The 18527-nt window shown below is 41.8% G+C and overlaps 1 protein-coding gene across 1 annotated transcript in view; it reads right to left on the bottom strand.

Annotated features, from left to right (window-relative positions):
* Positions 1-18527, bottom strand: part of LOC141113351 (uncharacterized) — a 111577-nt gene that overhangs the window by 7204 nt on the left and 85846 nt on the right. Inside the window, exon 11 of the mRNA XM_073606412.1 lies at positions 17141-17254. Coding sequence (XP_073462513.1) covers positions 17141-17254 — 114 coding nt within the window. The remainder of the gene's footprint in view (positions 1-17140; positions 17255-18527) is intronic.

Below are 18527 nucleotides of genomic sequence, written 5' to 3'. Positions count from 1 at the left end.
TTCACCATCAACTGTCATAATAGGGTCCCCAAGCAAAAAAACCATTATTCGGGCAAACCCAAAAAACTCAAAACACCAGTGGCTTAGAGAATGGTAAATGAAGCTGTTAAATAAAATATGTCCCTCCAGTGAATAAGAATTGCTGCCACAATGAAATATGTGATAAATCGGTGGGAAAATAATATAGTGGACAATGCAGTATTTTGCGAGTGAAAAAATATATAAATTGACCCAAAAATTCAAAAGTATTGGGACAAGATGGCGCCCAAAAAATTTTTTTTAAAGATAAGAATTATATGTGCATCATTTTACTTTTGAACTTTGTTCTCATATTTGCTTACAACACCCATTTTGTGGACTATATATAAAATATCTTCTAGCAGTTTAACCATCACCTGGTTTAAGCAAGAATAACTGGAATTTACTTTTATATATGTCATCTCTATATTTATATAGTTACTTGTTCTTTATTTATTGTATTTAATGCACAGGGAGTGGGTGATCTGACTTTGATTTTGTTTTACACATACTTAGGACTACAAGCGCCTTACTGTCCCAATACCTTTGAATATTGGGACTAATCACTATCTCACTCATTATTTTTTCACACACTTATGGAAAGGTTAACACGGTTATTCCAATGACACCATGATGCACATATACTTCTTATCTTTTAAAAAAAAAAAAAAAATTTGGGGGGCGCCATCTTGTCCCAATACTTTTGAATTTTGGGGTCAATTTATATATTTTTTCACTCGCAAAATACTGCATTGTCCACTATATTATTTTCCCACCGATTTATCACATATTTCATTGTGGCAGCAATTCTTATTCACCGGAGGGACATATTTTATTTAACAGCTTCATTTACCATTCTCTAAGCCACTGGTGTTTTGAGTTTTTTGGGTTTGCCCGAATAATGGTTTTTTTGCTTGGGGACCCTATTATGACAGTTGATGGTGAAGTTTATATATAGTTTATATATAATTTAGCTATATAAAACTACTTTGTAACTTATAACACCTGTACCCATTATCTAACAACGGAGAGGGCAGCGCCGTTCTCACTCTCATAATACTTATCCACTTATGCAATTAGACCCTTAGGGGTACTAATTAGAGATAGGCAGCAGCCCTCATACTGTCCTAAGCGTGGATTCATTTACCTACATTGCGTAGAATGGGGTTCCCCTTGTTGTTTATTCAATGGCTCCTGGTATTGTACAAATGCCCCACTTCATCGGTAAGACTGGGGGGTGGACTGTCAGCCCCTTTTAGGCTCACCAGAGGAACCCGGCAGGGCTGTCCTCTCTCTCCGGCTTTATTTGCCTTAGCTATTGAACCAGTGGCGGAGGCGCTCCGTACGTCCCCGCATATTGAAGGTCTTCGTATTGGCTTGCTGGAGGAGAGGCTGGCCCTGTACGCGGACGACATGCTACTGTTCCTCAATGATGCTGGCCCGTCCTTACAGGGTGTTTTGAACGTGTTAGACACTTTTGCGGGAGTCACCGGGCTAAGGGTCAACTGGTCCAAATCCATACTTTTTCCGATAGATCAGGCGGCCAAAACTACTTCCTCCCCAGACTGTGCACTAAAATGGGTGGAAACTTTTAAGTACCTGGGGGGTCCATATATCCACACAAGCATCAGATTTCATCTCGCTTAACCTTACCCCTATACTCTTGGACACTAAGACAAAACTTAAAACGTGGAGTAATTTACCTCTGTCAGTCTGGGGACGAATAAATCTCCTTAAAATGAAAATTATCCCCAAATTCACGTATTTGTTCCGCCACTCCCCTCAGTGGATACCTAAATCGTTTTTTAATACAATGAATCAATTGTTCTCATCCTTTATCTGGGGCTCCTCGCCACCCAGGTATCGGCTGTCGACTTTGATGCGGCCGACAACGCAGGGTGGTATGGCATTTCCTGATTGCTACAAATATTTTCTGGCTACCCAACTGGTGACAGTGGCCTGGTGGCTGCACCCTGACAAAACGAACTCTTCCGCAGCCCTAAAGGCCACGATAGTGGGCTCTTTTGAAGCCTTGCAATTCCTGATATTCAGAGGCCCTCGAGCCCCATATCATTTGACACCCTCTATGCATACCACCCTGCGGGCTTGGCGGGCAGGTCTAGATATAGAAAAATACAAATCAACCGAGATCTCTCCTAACACCCCGATCTGGCTGAACCCTACTTTGCCACACATTTACAAACTTCCAGACCCCTTTGCTTGGACTAAGTATGGTATAAAAATTATCTCTCACATAGTGTCACAAATGTCATTATCTCCCCTTTCACACCTTTCGTCCATGTATAACATACCTCATCATTACCAATTTCGCTATCTCCAATTATCACATGCTTTTGCTGCGCAGTTTCCACGCGCTTCCTGCATCGTTGTCCAGTCAGGACTGGAGAAGACACTTAGAACTAAATGTGCAGAGAAACCTACCTCACAGCTTTATGAGCATTTGGTCTATTTGTCTCTCCCACCTTTAGATAAGCTCTGGTCTCGCTGGCAGCTTGATATACCCTCGCTGGACAATGATGATTGGGATGATGCTTGGGATTTCCCTTTCTGCTCCTTAGTTTCTATGCGGGATAGGCTGATCCAATTTAAAATAGTGCATAGAGCGTACTTTACTCCACATAGACTCCATAAAATGAACCCTACATGTCCATCGGAGTGTTGGAGATGTGGAATCTCCCCAGGAGATTTCTCTCATATTTTCTGGCATTGCCCTAAAATTCAGCAATATTGGAATGAGGTACTCGACACGGTAAATAGAGTCGCATCAACTACACTACCACATGCCATGGAAGTCTGTCTATTGGGGTTAATTGAAACACTTGTACCAACAATGGCAAAACGCACATTGGTAGGGCTATTGCTATTCTATGCCCGGAAAAACATTGCCATGCAATGGAAGAAGCCCACCCCCCCTTCATTGACACAATGGAAAAGTCTGGTCAATAATAACCTTCCTTTATATAGGAGACACATACTTCAATAGAGGGTGCCCGATGAAGTACGATAGAGTCTGGCGTACTTGGTTAAAGGATGTGGAAACAGCTGGTTGAGTCTTCAATAATATGATGGGGGTTGCTGGGGGGGGGGGGGGAGTAGTGAGAATTTATTGGCTACGATTGGAGAGAGGACTTGACGTCTCAAATGACCTCTATATAGATACAAGAAGAAGCGAGCCATAGGTTAACTCATCATGCGATAAATAACACAAATTATAATATCTTGTCATGTGATGTGTGGGATACTTTATATAGGCACCACAGTTTTTTTTTTTCTTTTAGTTTTTAAGTTGTATATGTATTGTTTGTCTTGAAAATGCAATAAAAAAAATTAAAAGAAAAAAAAAAAAACTGTCTTCTGCTGAATGCATGGTAAACAGGCACGACAATAGCTTTCTATCTCCTTTCTCATAATGAGCCAAAAGAATCTGTCTCTAACTAAGCGAAAAGTCTTTTCTGTGCCTAAATGCCCATATTCAACGTGCAAGGCTATCAACACCGATGTACGATGTAGGACTTTTTAACAGTAAAGCTGGATCTTGCTTAACCAAAGCTTAAGTGGCCAGTTGGCATTGAGGATCCTGAGTCTTGTCCATCTTCAAATCTCTCTTTGACAGCCGAGGAAGGCCCTCACCTTGCACTTGCATCAGTCCACAGTAACACTGAGGCACTCCAGGAGGAGGAACTCCTATGGACTCAGTTCCTACGGTCCCCTTCAGCCGTTGGGCCATGCCTCTTCACAAAGCTTGCACACCATCAGTAGTCACAAAAGTCCAGTCGGCTGGCTCTTCTGCTTGCCGATGAGGCCTACGAGACAGAGCGTCTGCATCTCTATTTCCAGCTCCAGGCCGATATTTCAGGCTCAACTGAATTCCAGCTAATGCGCCCGCCGTTTTGTTCTTGATAGAGGACTTCTTCCAATCCATTTTGGCTAGCATCCACATGGAGCTCATAGGACTTGGCCGGATCTGCATAGGCCAGCACCAGGGCTTTAGTAAGACTCCTCTTCAGACACTAATAAGCCTGCTCAAATTGTTCTCGGATGGATTTTCTTTTTTCCTCGAATTCCAGACTTCTTCACTCTTGCCTTATCTTCTACTTCATCTGAGGCAACCTGCAGCAGTTCATTGAGGGGCCTAGCAATCTTTGTGAAGTTGGCTACAAACCTCCTGTAATAAAAGAACTAGAGGTCGACCGATATGGGTTTTTCTCTGGCCGATGCCGATGCCGATATTTAGAAATCGCGGTGGCCGATGGCCGATATGTGATGCCGATTTTTTTGGGCAGATATATTAGGCCGATTTTTTTTTTTTTCTTTTTTTTTCCCCCTTCATCTCATAAAATCTAACAGTTAGACCCCTTTCACACTGGGGCATTTTTTTAGGCGTTTTTGGGCTAAAAATAGCGCCTGTAAAGTGCCTGTAAAACGGCTTCCCTACAGTCTCAGTGTGATATCCCAAGTGCTTTCACACTGAGGCGATGTGCTGGCAGGATGTCTTTGGAGTGGTGTATACCGCTCCTCCACCATTCCTGCCCATTGAAATGAATGCGCACCGCTGCCGAAGCGGCTGCAAAGCGTTTCGGCAGCAGCACTTCAGGGGCGCATTTAACCCCTTCCTCGGCCGCTAGCTGGGTTATAAGCGCCCCGCTAGCAGCCGAATAGCGCCGCTAAAATGACGGTAAAGCGCCGCTAAAACTAACAGCGTTTTACCGTCAACGCCTGCCCGCTCCAGTGTGAAAGCAAACTTAAGTAATAAGTGATACAGAAAATTTTTTACATTTAAACATTTATTGAACAAAACAAACCTCCAATCAGTTCACTTGTATGTATAATTTAGATTTAAAAAAAAATAACTATATCTTAATATTAAATACACAAAAACAGGTAACCAAAACTTTTGGAGGAAAAAAAATGGGCTAACTTTAACTGCTTATTTTTTTTTTTTAATTAGTGTATTTTATTTAAAAAATTGCGTTTGAAAGACCGCTGCGCAAATACCGTGTGACATAAAATATTGCAACAACCGCTATTTTATTCCCTAGGGTCTCTGCTAAAAAAAATATATATAATATTTGGGGGTTCCAAGTGATTTTCTAGCAGAAAATACAGAATTTTTACTTGTAAGCAACAAATGTCAAAAAAGATTTAGTCTTTAAATGGTTAAACTGAGAACTTCTCCACACGGAGTTCAGTCTATTGATAAAAGAACCGGAAGAGATACAAATGTATCTTCTTATCAGATTTGGCAGGCTGCCCAGAGGAGGAGAGAAGAAACCTTCAGACAACTTGCAATTGACTTCTATTACAGAAGTAATTTGCAAGTCCCGCTGAAGTTATAATCGGCTTTTTTAATCAGCACAATCGGCCGATGCCGATTAAGTAAAAAAAGCCAAATATCGGCCGATATATCGGCCGGCCGATATATCGGTCGACCTCTAAAAAGAACCCCAGAAAGGATCTAAATTCCATCACAGTTTCTGGTCTAGGCCATGTAGCAACTGCCTCCAGCTTCTTTGGATCTGTGGCTACTCCTCCGGGTGAAATAACACGGCACAAGTAGGTGACTGAAGTTTGGTAAAACTGGCACTTTTCTAATGATAATTTGAGCCCCTTCTCATGTAACCTTTTGAAGACTTTTTCCAGTCATGCCTTATGTTCTTCTAGAGTCCTTCCGAACACTATGATGTCATCCAGGTACACCAGGACTTCAATCAGATTCATGTCTCCCACAGTTCTCTCCATGAGTCGTTGAAATGTCACTGGGGCCCCCCGATGGTCCTTGTGGTATCTGATTGTATTTGTAAATCCCCAAAGGGCAAATTAATGTAGTCTTCTCTCTATCCTCAGGGTGCATTGGTATCTGATAATACCCGCTCTTCAAATCCAGTACACTAAACCACTCCGCTTCAGTGAGACACTGAAGTGCATCCTCGATACAGGGAGTATACTGGTCGGGGATGGTTAGTCGATTCAAAGTTCAGTAGTCAATGCACATTCGTCATACACATGCACATACATCAAAATCATCTTCAGAAAAGATCTTCTCCTATCTGGACATTTGGAGTTTCATCCTTCTTTGCCACGCAGGAGGCAACACCTCAGCACATGCTTGAATTTCTTTCTTCAGCCCCTGATACTCCTCCTCTAACAACTTCGGCGGGAGGCACTGGGGTTGCTGCACTCACTTGTCTGACTAACATGCTGGCCCCTAATGTAATAGGGTGGTCTGTAACATTTCGGAGACTGATTGGCACCTTCTTCCCATTTTGGAACAATGCCTTGGTGGGGACCAATTCAGGGACCATCACTATCCCAGCAGCTTCTGCTTGGGTGTCAGTTTCCAGCACAACGAAGGGTCCCGGGTGTTCCCAATTGAGCTTGACAGTGGCCTTCAGACAAGCCATCTCCCTGGGCTGTAACACTCTCTCTTTGGTTCCTAACTTCCACAGGCATCCCACTCTTTCAACAGGGGCGTTCTGTTCCTTAATCACTCGTTGACACGCCTGGTGTAACTGAGGGTGGACTCTGTTGGGCATCGAGCCATCTTCCCTGATCACAGTAGCTAACAACCTCCTCACCAAGATGGTGTTGGTCCCAATCAGCATGGAATTACGTTCAGGCCTAGGGCACACCACTGCTAGCGTGTCAACTGTTTTCATTTTTCCAGTGGCTGCTGGCCCAAAAGCGATCTTGATGGGGATGTATCCATCATATGGAAATTTGTCAGTCCCAGTTCCCCAAATTTCTAGCTCTTCAAGGTTGCTTAAGGGGATGTGGTTCAAAAATTTGGCATAAAAGTTCCTGTTAAGTAAGGTAACTTGTGCCCTGGTATAAACACCTTCTACACGTACAGACACAATTGGGAACGACCCCACTAAATTTTCCAGCAAATTTCCCAGAACCTTTCTGGATAAGGCTCTTCTTGGGTTCTTCCTACCTCCATGGTGAGAGGACCTAACTATGGCCTTAGGTGGTGATGAGACATTGACTCCCTGTGCCCGAGTCCCTGACTCCGGTGACGGGTTACTTGGCCTCTGGGATGCCGGAATTATGGGCTCTAAACTCGTCCTCTGGCATTCCTTCTTGGGGCTCTCAGTTGGCTCTTTCACTGAAACCCCCTGAAGTTTCCCACCTTCTGACTTGACAGCAGCTGCTGCAGTGCTTTCAACAGTTTATGCAAGGAAGTTTTGTTCCCCCCTCTTTTAAGGGCACTGCCTCCTGAAATGCCCTGGTTCCCCACACTGAAAACATCTTCTGGGGTCAGTCTTATCCACCTGAGCTGTGGCTTGAGTTTCCATCACACGCAACAAAGTCTATTTAATTTGATCTTGTGCTTGAGCTACTTGCATAAATACTTTAACAGGAGTGTTTTCAGGAACAGGTAGCACAAGGGAGGTCTAGGCACACTCCTCCCACTCTGACTCCTCATCACTGTCTACTTCTTGGACCCCTTTTTCCACTTGAACTGGCTATGCTGACACCTTTTCTGTCTTGGAGGGGACCTTTGCCCCTTCTCGCGACCCTTGATTCTTTTCTTCCAACAAAGCTTCTTCCTCTCTGACCAGTTTCATTAACTCTGGGTAGGTTGGAGCCACCTGTGCCCCCTTCAGCAACAGGCGAAGCACAGTTGGGGGTCGAGCCCCTTGCTGAATTATTTTAACCCAGACTTTATCGGCCTCTTTTGGATCAATCCCTTTTTTAGAATGATTTGATGTAGGATTCGATCCACTCTGACAACATAAGCAGACAGTCCCTCTCCTCTACACTGGTGAGTGTGTTCAAACTTGTACACCAGATCGGGTATCTTTTCTACTCTCCCATAGACAGCACACAAAGCTTCGATGTAATCCATGGCTACACAGTCTGGCTTTCCCCTTTTTAAGCTCAGAATGACATCAGCTGCCGAGCTCCTGAGACTCTCACTTATTCTCTGTCTCTTCAGTGCCTCTGGTACAGTCCATTCTTCAACTGTTTGAATGGCTCAATCCATCCAATTTTCAAATTCCTCTTCCCCTTCTGGGGTGGGTGTGCGACCTGAAAAAAAATGGTAGCTTCCAATACCCTTGATTTGCTGAAATATTAGTGCTCCTTATCAGACTCTCCACCAAGAAGCGTAGGGCAAGAAAGAAGAAGCATAGGACACTCCCATAACGGAAGCATCTCCGGCACAGGACTCACCTAACCATGTCTAGAGCAGTCTTCGTCTGGGGTACCGGCTGTCAGTAAGGGTATCACTTGAGCCTTGAGTCCTTCCGCCAACCTTACAGTGTCTTTTCTTAATCCAGCGGGTACACTCTCTCGCCGCTCTATCAGGACATAGGTGTAGTCTTCCATAAATTCTGGCCTCAAATCCACTATGTAAGACCCTTGCTGTAGTACAGCCGTTCTCATCAGCTGTCTCACCTCCCTTTCAGCCAATCCTGGGCACTCTCACCACTGTAGCCAGTTCCAATTGACTTTCCTGCTCCCATGCCCAGCTGATGGCAGTGACTGAAGTGAAGAGTCCATCTTCTCTTCATCCCTGAGCTGTTCACATGACTTGCTTGGGCATCCCATGAGGGGTATCTGGACGAGCCCCCAAATGTAGCGGTACCCTAGTGAGGGCCACTAGTAGAATCAGTACCCCACTGGTTGTTCCGACCCTGCAAGTCCTCCACCACCCCTGACACCCTGGGTTCAGACATTGTTTTAATTTAGTGAGTGACAACAATAAAAATAGGTACACCACAATCAGTTAAACCAATGGACTTGTTTACTATGTAGGATAAAGGCAATTGAAAAAAGAACAACCTAGAGTTATACACTAGAGTAGTATTTCCAGTCTGAATATCACCAGAAATAAAGTGACACTCAGATGGAAAAGGTCAAAGGTCAAACAAGTAAATACAAAGAATATCTGAATATAACCAGTACTTATTCACAACTAAGCATTACCTATGTGAACAGGTAGCAGAAGGGCAGAGGAATGGCTTTTACCTGTGTCAGGCCTCTCCCTTCTGTTCCTCAACACACAGGTGCCAACATTAAAATGCAAATGTCATAAACCTTTAATAATAATCAACTGCAATGGAATCTAGCCTGCTCTTTCAGAGAGTGCTAGGTAAATTCAAACTCAAGGAGCACAGTAAAGGCAATCCCTCCAGTAGGTAGGGAGGTTTGAAGTAGTCCTGTAAGATAAAGAAACAAACTGTATTAGCAAGATGGAAAAGAAGAAAGGTAACAGCGCTCTCTGCAGGGACAACTCAATCCATACACCAGGTCCACTCACAGGTGCCAAGGTTTGATGTGTCCCAACACACTCCAATGCAACAGTAATAAGAAGAGACGGCAAAACTGTAATCCTTGAAGTGTCGTTTATTGGTACAACAGAGTGACAATAAAACAATAAAGCTGACGCGATTCAGCAATAACCTTAGTCGTAGCTAGTTCAAAACAGATATGGGAATATATATATATATACTCATATCAGGTTAGTGTCACAGAAAATTAACATATTTGATTGATACCACCAATTATTCAAGTGGTTAGTGACTACACCTGTTTTAGTCAGCATAAGAAGAGGGAGAGGAAAGAAAGGCAATATAAAAAGTTATTTTGTTGAGTCAAAAAAGTAATGTGTAGAAAAAAATGCTACATGAGATATTAGGACCTTATTACTCCAAGGGAGAAATATATTCCTTAAAAGAAGGAAAAAATTTTCAAAATGTTCAAGTAAAATACTTTGTGGTAGCAACAAAATGTAAAGTCAAGATTAACGGCAGGATCAAAAGAAAAAAAAAAAAAGGAAAGGGGGGGGGGGATATTCAATTAATGGCAGGATCAAAAAAGAAGGATGCAATTTATGGCAGGATCACAAAAAGGGGGATTGAATCTATGGCAGGATAAAAAAAAAGAGATACAATTAATGAAGAAAGAGGGATGCAATTAATGGCAAGATCAAAAAAAGAGGGGGATTAAATTTATTGCAGAATCGCAAAAAAAGGGATTGAATTTATGGCAAGATCAAAAAAAAAAAGGGAGATACAATTAATGAAAAAAGAGGGATGCAATTTATGGCAGGATCAAAATAGAGGGATACAATTTATGGCAGGATCAAAAAAGAAGGGGATTAAATTTATGACAGGATCACAAAAAAGGGGATTGGATTGATGGCAGGATCAAAAAAGAGAGATACAATTAATAAAAAAGGGAGATGTAATTTATGGCAGGATCAAAAAAAAAAGGGGGGGGATGAGATTTATGACGGGATCAGAAAAGAGGGCTACAATTATCAAAAAAGAGGGATTCGGTTTATAGCAGGAACAAAGGAGAGAGATACAATTAATGAAAAAAGAGGGATGCAATTTTTGTCAGGATCAAAAAAATCTGGCCAATTTTGATTTTCAAAATCTCAAGGCTAAATCTATACTAGAGAACCTGCAGTCTGAATCCTCTGGGGGCATGTACGGCATATCCAAAGATACTACCTATACTGGTGATAAACTTTTTTATCCTGTACATCTTAGAGGGAACACAGTAGACATCTTTCAACAGGTTGTGGAGAAGGAACTCCTGTCTTTGAAAGAAATGGTTGACAGTCCTGCATCGCGAACGTTTAACAACATCAGTACATCTGAAAGACAGGCTCTTGCAGATCCTAAAAATCGCAAAGATATTGTAATTCGAGAGGCAGACAAAGGGGGCGCTATAGTGGTACTTAATGACAGTGATTACATAATTGAAGCCTTGCGGCAACTTAATGATTCTTCAACGTACCGCCCCCTTAAATCTGATCCCACTCCAGTTTTGAAGAGTAAACTCGGACATCTCTTGGACACAGGTGTGGAAATGGGAGTTATGACAAAAAAGGTTGCAGATCACCTTTTAGTTGAACATCCAGTTGTCCCTGTGTTCCATTATCTCCCCAAGATACACAAACCTGAAAGACCTGTAAAAGGTCGTCCAATAGTAGCAGGCATCGGTTCACTCCTAGAGAGATTAGGTGAATGGGTAGACCAGTATTTGCAAACTTTAGTGACAAGACTGCCGGGCTATATAAAAGACACAGCATCAATCCTAAAGTATATAAATGAAGTACAATGGGCAGAGCATTATTTGTGGGTTACTCTAGACGTTAAGTCTCTCTATTCATTCATACCACATCATCTTGCTCTAGATGCACTACAATATCACTTGTCCAAATATAGATTTTATGATCCTCAGCTCAAAGAATTCATCATTATGGCTGTTACCTTTTTATTACAACACAATTACTTTCACGATTCCTTCTATGTACAATGCTGTGGAGCCTCCATGAGAGCAAAATTTTCTCCAATAGCTAATTTATACATGGGATGGTGGAAAGAATGTTTTCTTTTTTCACATCTCAATATCTATGCACCCCACATCCATTGGTATGGGCGATACATAGACGACCTGATCTTAATTTGGGACCACACTGATTCCTCTTTAACTTTTGTTTCATACCTTAACAATAACAGCCTTAATCTTGAATTCTCTCATGTGAGCAATATCATGATTGATTTTCTAGATATCACACTCAAGGGTGACCTTAGCACTGGTCTTATAAATACTGGAACCTTCCGCAAACCTACTGCCGGAAATTCCTTACTTCTGGCCCCCAGCTGCCATCCACCCCATACTATTCGTTCGATCCCGGTGGTTGAGTTTATTAGAGCTAAGAGCAACTGCTCCACCCCGGAAAGTTTTCAGCTAGAATGCTCTAACATCTCAAAACGATTAAGCGATAGAGGCTATCAGAAGTGGCATATTAATAGAGCCATTTCCATAGCCTCAGAGAAGGACAGAAACAATCTATTGGATAACAGAGAGAAATCCCCTTGCTCTTCAAAAAATACACAACATAAAAATCAAAAGAACAAGGACAAGAGTTCCTTTACCTTTGTCACCACTTTTTCCAGAGAGTTTAATCAGATCAAACGGATTGTCAATAAACATCTTCCCATACTTTATGGTGACAAGGACCTAATAGATGTGCGTTCTAAAGGGTGTAATTTCTCTCATGGTCATGCCCCAACTTTAGGTAACTTTTTGTCGCCCAGTCTACATCAAACCACCACCATTTCCAAAACGTGGCTCAGTACTAATGGCTCGTATAGTTGTGGTTTAAATACTTGTAGGTATTGTAACAAACATAACAAGAATCACAAGTCTATCACCTTGTACCATAATAATAAGGAATTTCCTATTAAGGACTTTATAAATTGTAGTACTCAATATGTAGTCTACGTGATAGAATGTGATGTTTGTAAATTACAATATGTAGGATGCACCACTAGGCCCCTTCGCACAAGAATTAGCGAACATTATAATGAAGCAGCATATACCCTGTTTCCCCGAAAATAAGACCTAGCGTGATTGTCGGTGATGGCTGCAATATAAGCCCTACTCCCCAATTAAGCCCTAGTTAAAGTCCTTGTAGGTCTTATTTTCAGGGTAGGGCTTATTTTCGGGGAAACAGGGTAGGGCTTATTTTGGGGGTAGGGCTTATATTACAGCCATCACTGACAATCACGCTAGGTCTTATTTTGGGGGAAACAGGGTAGTAATGAGAGAAGATTATCCAATGTATCTAAACACTTCAAATTTATACATGAAGGTAATATGGATTCCTTCTCTTTCTCTGCAGTTAAAAAAATCAAAATGTCGGTACGTGGAGGAGACAAGAACAGAAAGCTACTGGAACAGGAAGTTAAGTGGATTTTCCTGTTGGGGACACACATCCCCACAGGCATGAACCACAGATGGGATGTGGATCTATTTCTCAAATGACATCATCCTATCCCTTATCCATTTTTATTGTCATCTGCTTCAGTATTTGCCTTTTTGTCCCGGTATGTACCTTCTGTGCTTGTTTTCTGTCCTCTATTCCTTTCCTCTTGCCCAACACAAGGGTAAGAGAAAGGAGAAAAGGGGAAAGGAAAAGGAGAGGGGAAGGAAGAAAAGGAGAAAGGGAAGGGGAAAAGGGGAAAAAAGAGAAAGAAGAAAAGGAAAGAAATACATTTTTTTGTTGATCCTGCCATAAATTGAATCCCTCTTTTTTGAGCCTGCCAAAAATTGAATTCCCCCCCCTACCTTTTTTTTTCTTCTGATCCTGCCATAAATTGCATCCCTCTTTTTTGATCCTGCCATAAATTGCATCCCTCTTTTCTGATCCAGCCATAAATTGCATCCCTCTTTTTTGATCCCTCTTTTCTGATCCTGTCATAAATTTCACCCCCCCCTTTTTTTTTTTTGATCCTGCCATACATCAAATCCCCGTTTTTTTATCAGTTGTATCTCTCTTTTTTGATCCTGCCATCAATCCAATCCCCTTTTTTGTGATCCTGCCATAAATGTAATCCCCTTCTTTTTTGATCCTGCCATAAATTGTATCCCTCTTTTTTGATCCTGCCATAAATTGTATCCCTCTTTTTTGATCTTGCCATAAATTCAATCCCCTTTTTTACAATTCTGCAATAAATTTAATTCCCCTCTTTTTTGATCTTGCCATTAATTGCATCCCTCTTTCTTCATTAATTGTATCTCTTTTTTTTTATCCTGCCATAGATTCAATCCCCCTTTTTGTGATCCTGCCATAAATTGCATCCTTCTTTTTTGATCCTGTCATTAATTGAATACCCCCCTTTCCTTTTCTTTTTTTTCTTTTGATCCTGCCGTTAATCTTGACTTTACATTTTGTTGCTACCACAAAGTATTTTACTTGAACATTTTGAACATTTTTTCCTTCTTTTAAGGAATATATTTCTCCCTTGGAGTAGTAAGGTCCTAATATCTCATGTAGCATTTTTTTTATCTCTCTTTTTTGATCCTGCTATAGATTCAATCCCCTTTTTGTGATCCAGCCATAAATTGCATCCCTCTTTTTTGAACCTGCCATTAATTGAATCCCCGCCCCCTCCTTTCCTTTTTTTTTTTTTTCTTTTGATCCGGCCATTAATCTTGACTTTACATTTTGTTGCTACCACAAAGTATTTTACTTGAACATTTTGACCATTTTGAACATTTTTTCCTTCTTTTAAGGAATATATTTCTCCTTTGGAGTAATAAGGTCCTAATATCTCATGTAGCATTTTTTCTACACACTTCTTTTTTAGCTCAACAAAATAACTTTTTATATTGCCTTTCTTTCCTCTCCCTCTTCTCATGCTGGCTAAAACAGGTGTAGTCACTAACCACTTGAATAATTGGTGGTATCAATCAAATATGTTAATTTTCTGTAACACTAACCTGATAGGCCAGTTATGTAGGGGTGGAGTTTGCATATGCGTATGTGAGTATATATATATTTTGCCATATCTGTTTTAAACTAGCTACGACTAAGGCTATTGCTGAAACACGTCAGACTTATTGTTTTATTGTCACTCTGATGTACCAATAGACAACACTTCAAGGATTACAGTTTTTCCGGCTCTTCTTATTACTGTATTAGCAAGATACAAATGAAATCACAGTGACTGTTGATTCAAAGGTTCTGTATCCAGTAGAACTACAAGTAACAGTGGGGTGAATGAGGACAGCGATGTCTGTATACAGTGTCTATGTGGATGAATGGTTTTATCCTTCAGTACCATAGGCAATGGGTAGTGAATAGAGACAATGGTGTCTGTATACAGTGTCTATTATAAATGAATTGGCTGATGCCCGCTCACAAATACTGGAATGAGAGATGATGATGATGATGATGACTTGGCAAGCTCTCTCTCAGGAACCTGGCTCAAGGGATTGTGTCCGGCCTCCATCACACCGCACTACGACTTACACAAATCTGATGCAAATGCAGAATAGATTGAACAGGGGCGGCCTCCAGGCTGCCGCCAGACAGGGAAGGAGATGCTGTCCGCAGGTGTCCCTCTGAATCTCTGCTGGGTGATTTTCCTTTTGCAGACTACGACACGGTCGCACCACACACACTGTCACGGAATCTCTGCTCACAGATCCAGGCCGGAGTCCCAAGAGTGCAAGCCAGGCCTCAACCAGCCCCTTTTATAGACTTTTTCAGTATTCTGTTCTTCCTCCTCAGTCATCTGGTAGTTGTAGTTCCCTATGATTCAGCTAGAGGACAAATCAATCTGAACTATATGTCCCAAGATGCTTTGCTTTGCTTAGTTTCTGCATTCCAGATAAGAGAGCTTAGAGTCTGAATTCAACACTAGGGGGAAACAACTCCCAAAAAATGAGGTTACACAATGTCTCGTGATTGCAGGTACGGATATCCAGCTCCTGGCTACATCGTAATTGAATGTTTACACTCCCTTTTTATTTTGGGTATAGACGTACTTAAGTGCATCTATACTAAGTAATATGTAAATATAATAAAGGTATTTATTACCTCTCATAGAGATTATGTTTTGCTCCTGATAATGTCCTTATTGGTTTTGACTACATCAAAGTTCAGGCATCATCCAGGGTCAGCGTCTGTATGCAATTCCGACGTGCAAAAAACCATGCATGCTCGGAAACAATTCGACGCATGCTCGGAAGCATTGAACTTCATTTTCTCTGCTTGTGGTAGTGTTGTACGTCACCGCGTTCTTGACGGTCGAAAGTTCAGAGAACTTTTGTGTGACCGTGTGTATGCAAGCCAAGCTTGAGCGGAATTCCATCGGAAAAACCATCCAAGATTTTTCCAATGGAAATTCCGCTCGTGTGTACGGGGCATTTGACTTTGTACTAGAGCAATATTCGCTCAATAACATGTAAAGACTGAACCTAGTTGTTTCCTGGGCTTACTGTTGAAATATACACTATATTACCAAAAGTATTGGGATGCCTGCCTTTACACGCGCATTCAATTAAATAGTATCCCAGTCTTAGTCCATAGAGTTCAATATGGAGTTGGCCCACCCTTTGCAGCTATAACAGCTTCAACTTTTCCGGGAAAGCTGTCCACAAGGTTTAGGAGTGTGTCTATGGGAATGTTTGACCATTCTTCCAGAAGCGCATTTGTGAGGTCAGGCACTGATGTTGAACGAGAAGCCCTGGCTCACAGTCTCCGCTTTAATCCATCCCAAAGGTGTTCTGTCAGGTTAGGTCCAGTCAAGTTCCTCCAGCCCAAACTCACTCATTCATGTCTTTATGGACCTTGCTTTGTGCACTGGTGCACAGTCATGTTGGAACAAAAAGGGGCCACCATCCCCAAACTGTTCCCACAAAGTTGGGAGCATGAAATTGTCCAAAATGTCGTTGTATGCTGACGCCTTAAGAGTTCCCTTCACTGGAACTAAAGGGCCAAACCTAACCCCTGAAAAACAACCCCACACCATAATCCTCCCTCCACCAAATGATTTGAACCAGTTCACAAACCATCAGTGCCTGACCTCACAAATGCTCTTCTGGAAAAATGGTCAAACATTCCCATAGACACACTCCTAAACCTTGTGGACAGCCTTCTCAGAAGAGTTGAAGCTGTTATAGCTGCAAAGGGTGGGCCAACTCAATATTGAACTTTACGGATTAAGACTGGGATGCCATTAAAGTTCATGTGCATGTAAATGCAGGCGTCACAATACTTTTGATAATATAGTGTACATCTGTGTATTCATAGTTACATAGAGGTGAGGGGATATGGTTGTAGGGGCATAAGCCATCATCCCTAGTAGAAATATGCAAGAAAGATCCCCAATATAATGGGATATATAGCGGCCCAAAATGGAAAAGTAAAGTCACGTGTAGACAAAAAGTATATATAAAAGATATAACTAATATATTAATACATTTTAAAAATTGACATACAACAAGACAATGCTGGTGTGCAATAGAAAAAAGCCATAGGTACACAACAAAGATGCGCATATTAGCATGATGCTTATACCATCATGCTAATATTAGCATCTTTGTTCTGTACCTGTGGCTTTTTTCTATTGCCCACCAGCATTATCTTGTTGTATGTCAGTTTTTAAAATGTATTAATAAATTTGTTGTATCTTTTATACATACTTTGTCTACACATGACTTTTCTTTTCCATTTTGGACCGCTATAATCCCATTATATTGGTTGATCTTTCTTGCATGTATCTTTGTACTCAAAGGGTCACTGGAGTTGAAGAGATTATTTTTTACTGATATCAATAACATGACTTACGGTAACTCTCTGTGTAATTGCTTTCTGAAGTTCTTCAGGAGAAATTTGTAGAAGACTCGCCACAATTCTGATCTCAGTTATCCTGAAACCAGCTGCTGATCCAAAAGCATCTCTCTATGAAGATATTTAAATTAAAAGGATGATTATTTAGGGCTAGAAATGTCTTTGTCTTCATGACAATGACCAGTAAGAAACAAAAGTGAAAATTGTATTGTGACCCAAAGTGGTAATACCAAGTAGACCTAGTATCAGATATCATGTTCATATTAAAGAGAAATTTCACTCACTGTACTGTAACCGCTGACATTTAATAAAGAGATGAGAAACATAAGGCCCCCTTCACACGAACGGACCGTTCAGGTCCGCCTGTCAGTTTTTCAGGCAGACCTGAACAGACGCTACATGCAGGTCTGTGACAGTGGTCTGAATTCTTGTATAACAACATTGTGGTGTTATTGTAGTTCTTGACTGTGTTCACAGATATGTGATACAGATCAGCCCCTGTTACATTTTTCACCTTGTGACTTGCTAAAAAACGACAAAGTTTAGCCTAACCACTGGGGGAGACAGATTGAGCAAACATTTCCTCCAGCCTGCTGCAGACTGATGACATCATCATAGCCAGCGGTTCTCAACCTGGGGGGTCGGGACCCCCTCGGGGGTCAAATGATGATTTGCCAGGGGTCACCGAATCCTGGGCTGTTCCTGATACCCTCACCAGTCTTTTTGCGTCCGCCAAGCGTGGCCGTCCACTTAGCCTCTTCTCGGCCGCCCACTCGGTTCACGGCATGGCTGGGGGGCAAGGACTAGAGGTCAGCTGACTGGTGAGGAATGTGAAGTGGGAGGGGCTGAAGGAGATCCTATTTCCTGATTTTGGCATAGGTGTCACTACTATGAGACACTACAAAGTGAGTAACACTACCTGTGATTATAGTTGCCATTAAAAGTCCCCACTACAGTTCTCAGATCAGCAGATGACCTTGATCAAGAGCACCTAAGTTGGCTGATCAGAACCCAGAACTGCCACTCATCCCAACTCCCTGCCAGCACTGCCACTCATCCCATTACCCCCACCCCCCCACCAAGGTGTAAGAGAAGGAATAAAAATAGAGAATACATGGAAGGGAGAGGAAAAGAGGGGGAGGAACAAAGAAAAAAGGAGAGGAAGAAAAAGAGAAAGAACAATAAAGACGACTAGCGAGAGGGATGGGGAAAAAAAACAAGAAATTAGGATACAGAGAGATGAAAGGGAAAGAAAGGAGAACAAAGAGAAAGAGTGGTACATCCTAAAATGTACCATAAGGGTTTTCAATACTGTACAAGTGGAAGGGACTCAGGGGGCGCTAAATGTCCATGGGTTAGGGGCTCAAATGACTTGTCTTGCCTT

Source organism: Aquarana catesbeiana, linkage group LG12 (genome assembly GCF_042186555.1).
Source record: "Aquarana catesbeiana isolate 2022-GZ linkage group LG12, ASM4218655v1, whole genome shotgun sequence".
NCBI lineage: Eukaryota > Metazoa > Chordata > Amphibia > Anura > Ranidae > Aquarana > Aquarana catesbeiana.
The sequence above is the reverse complement of the archived record's forward strand: the minus strand, read 5'-3'. Positions and strand labels throughout refer to the sequence as shown.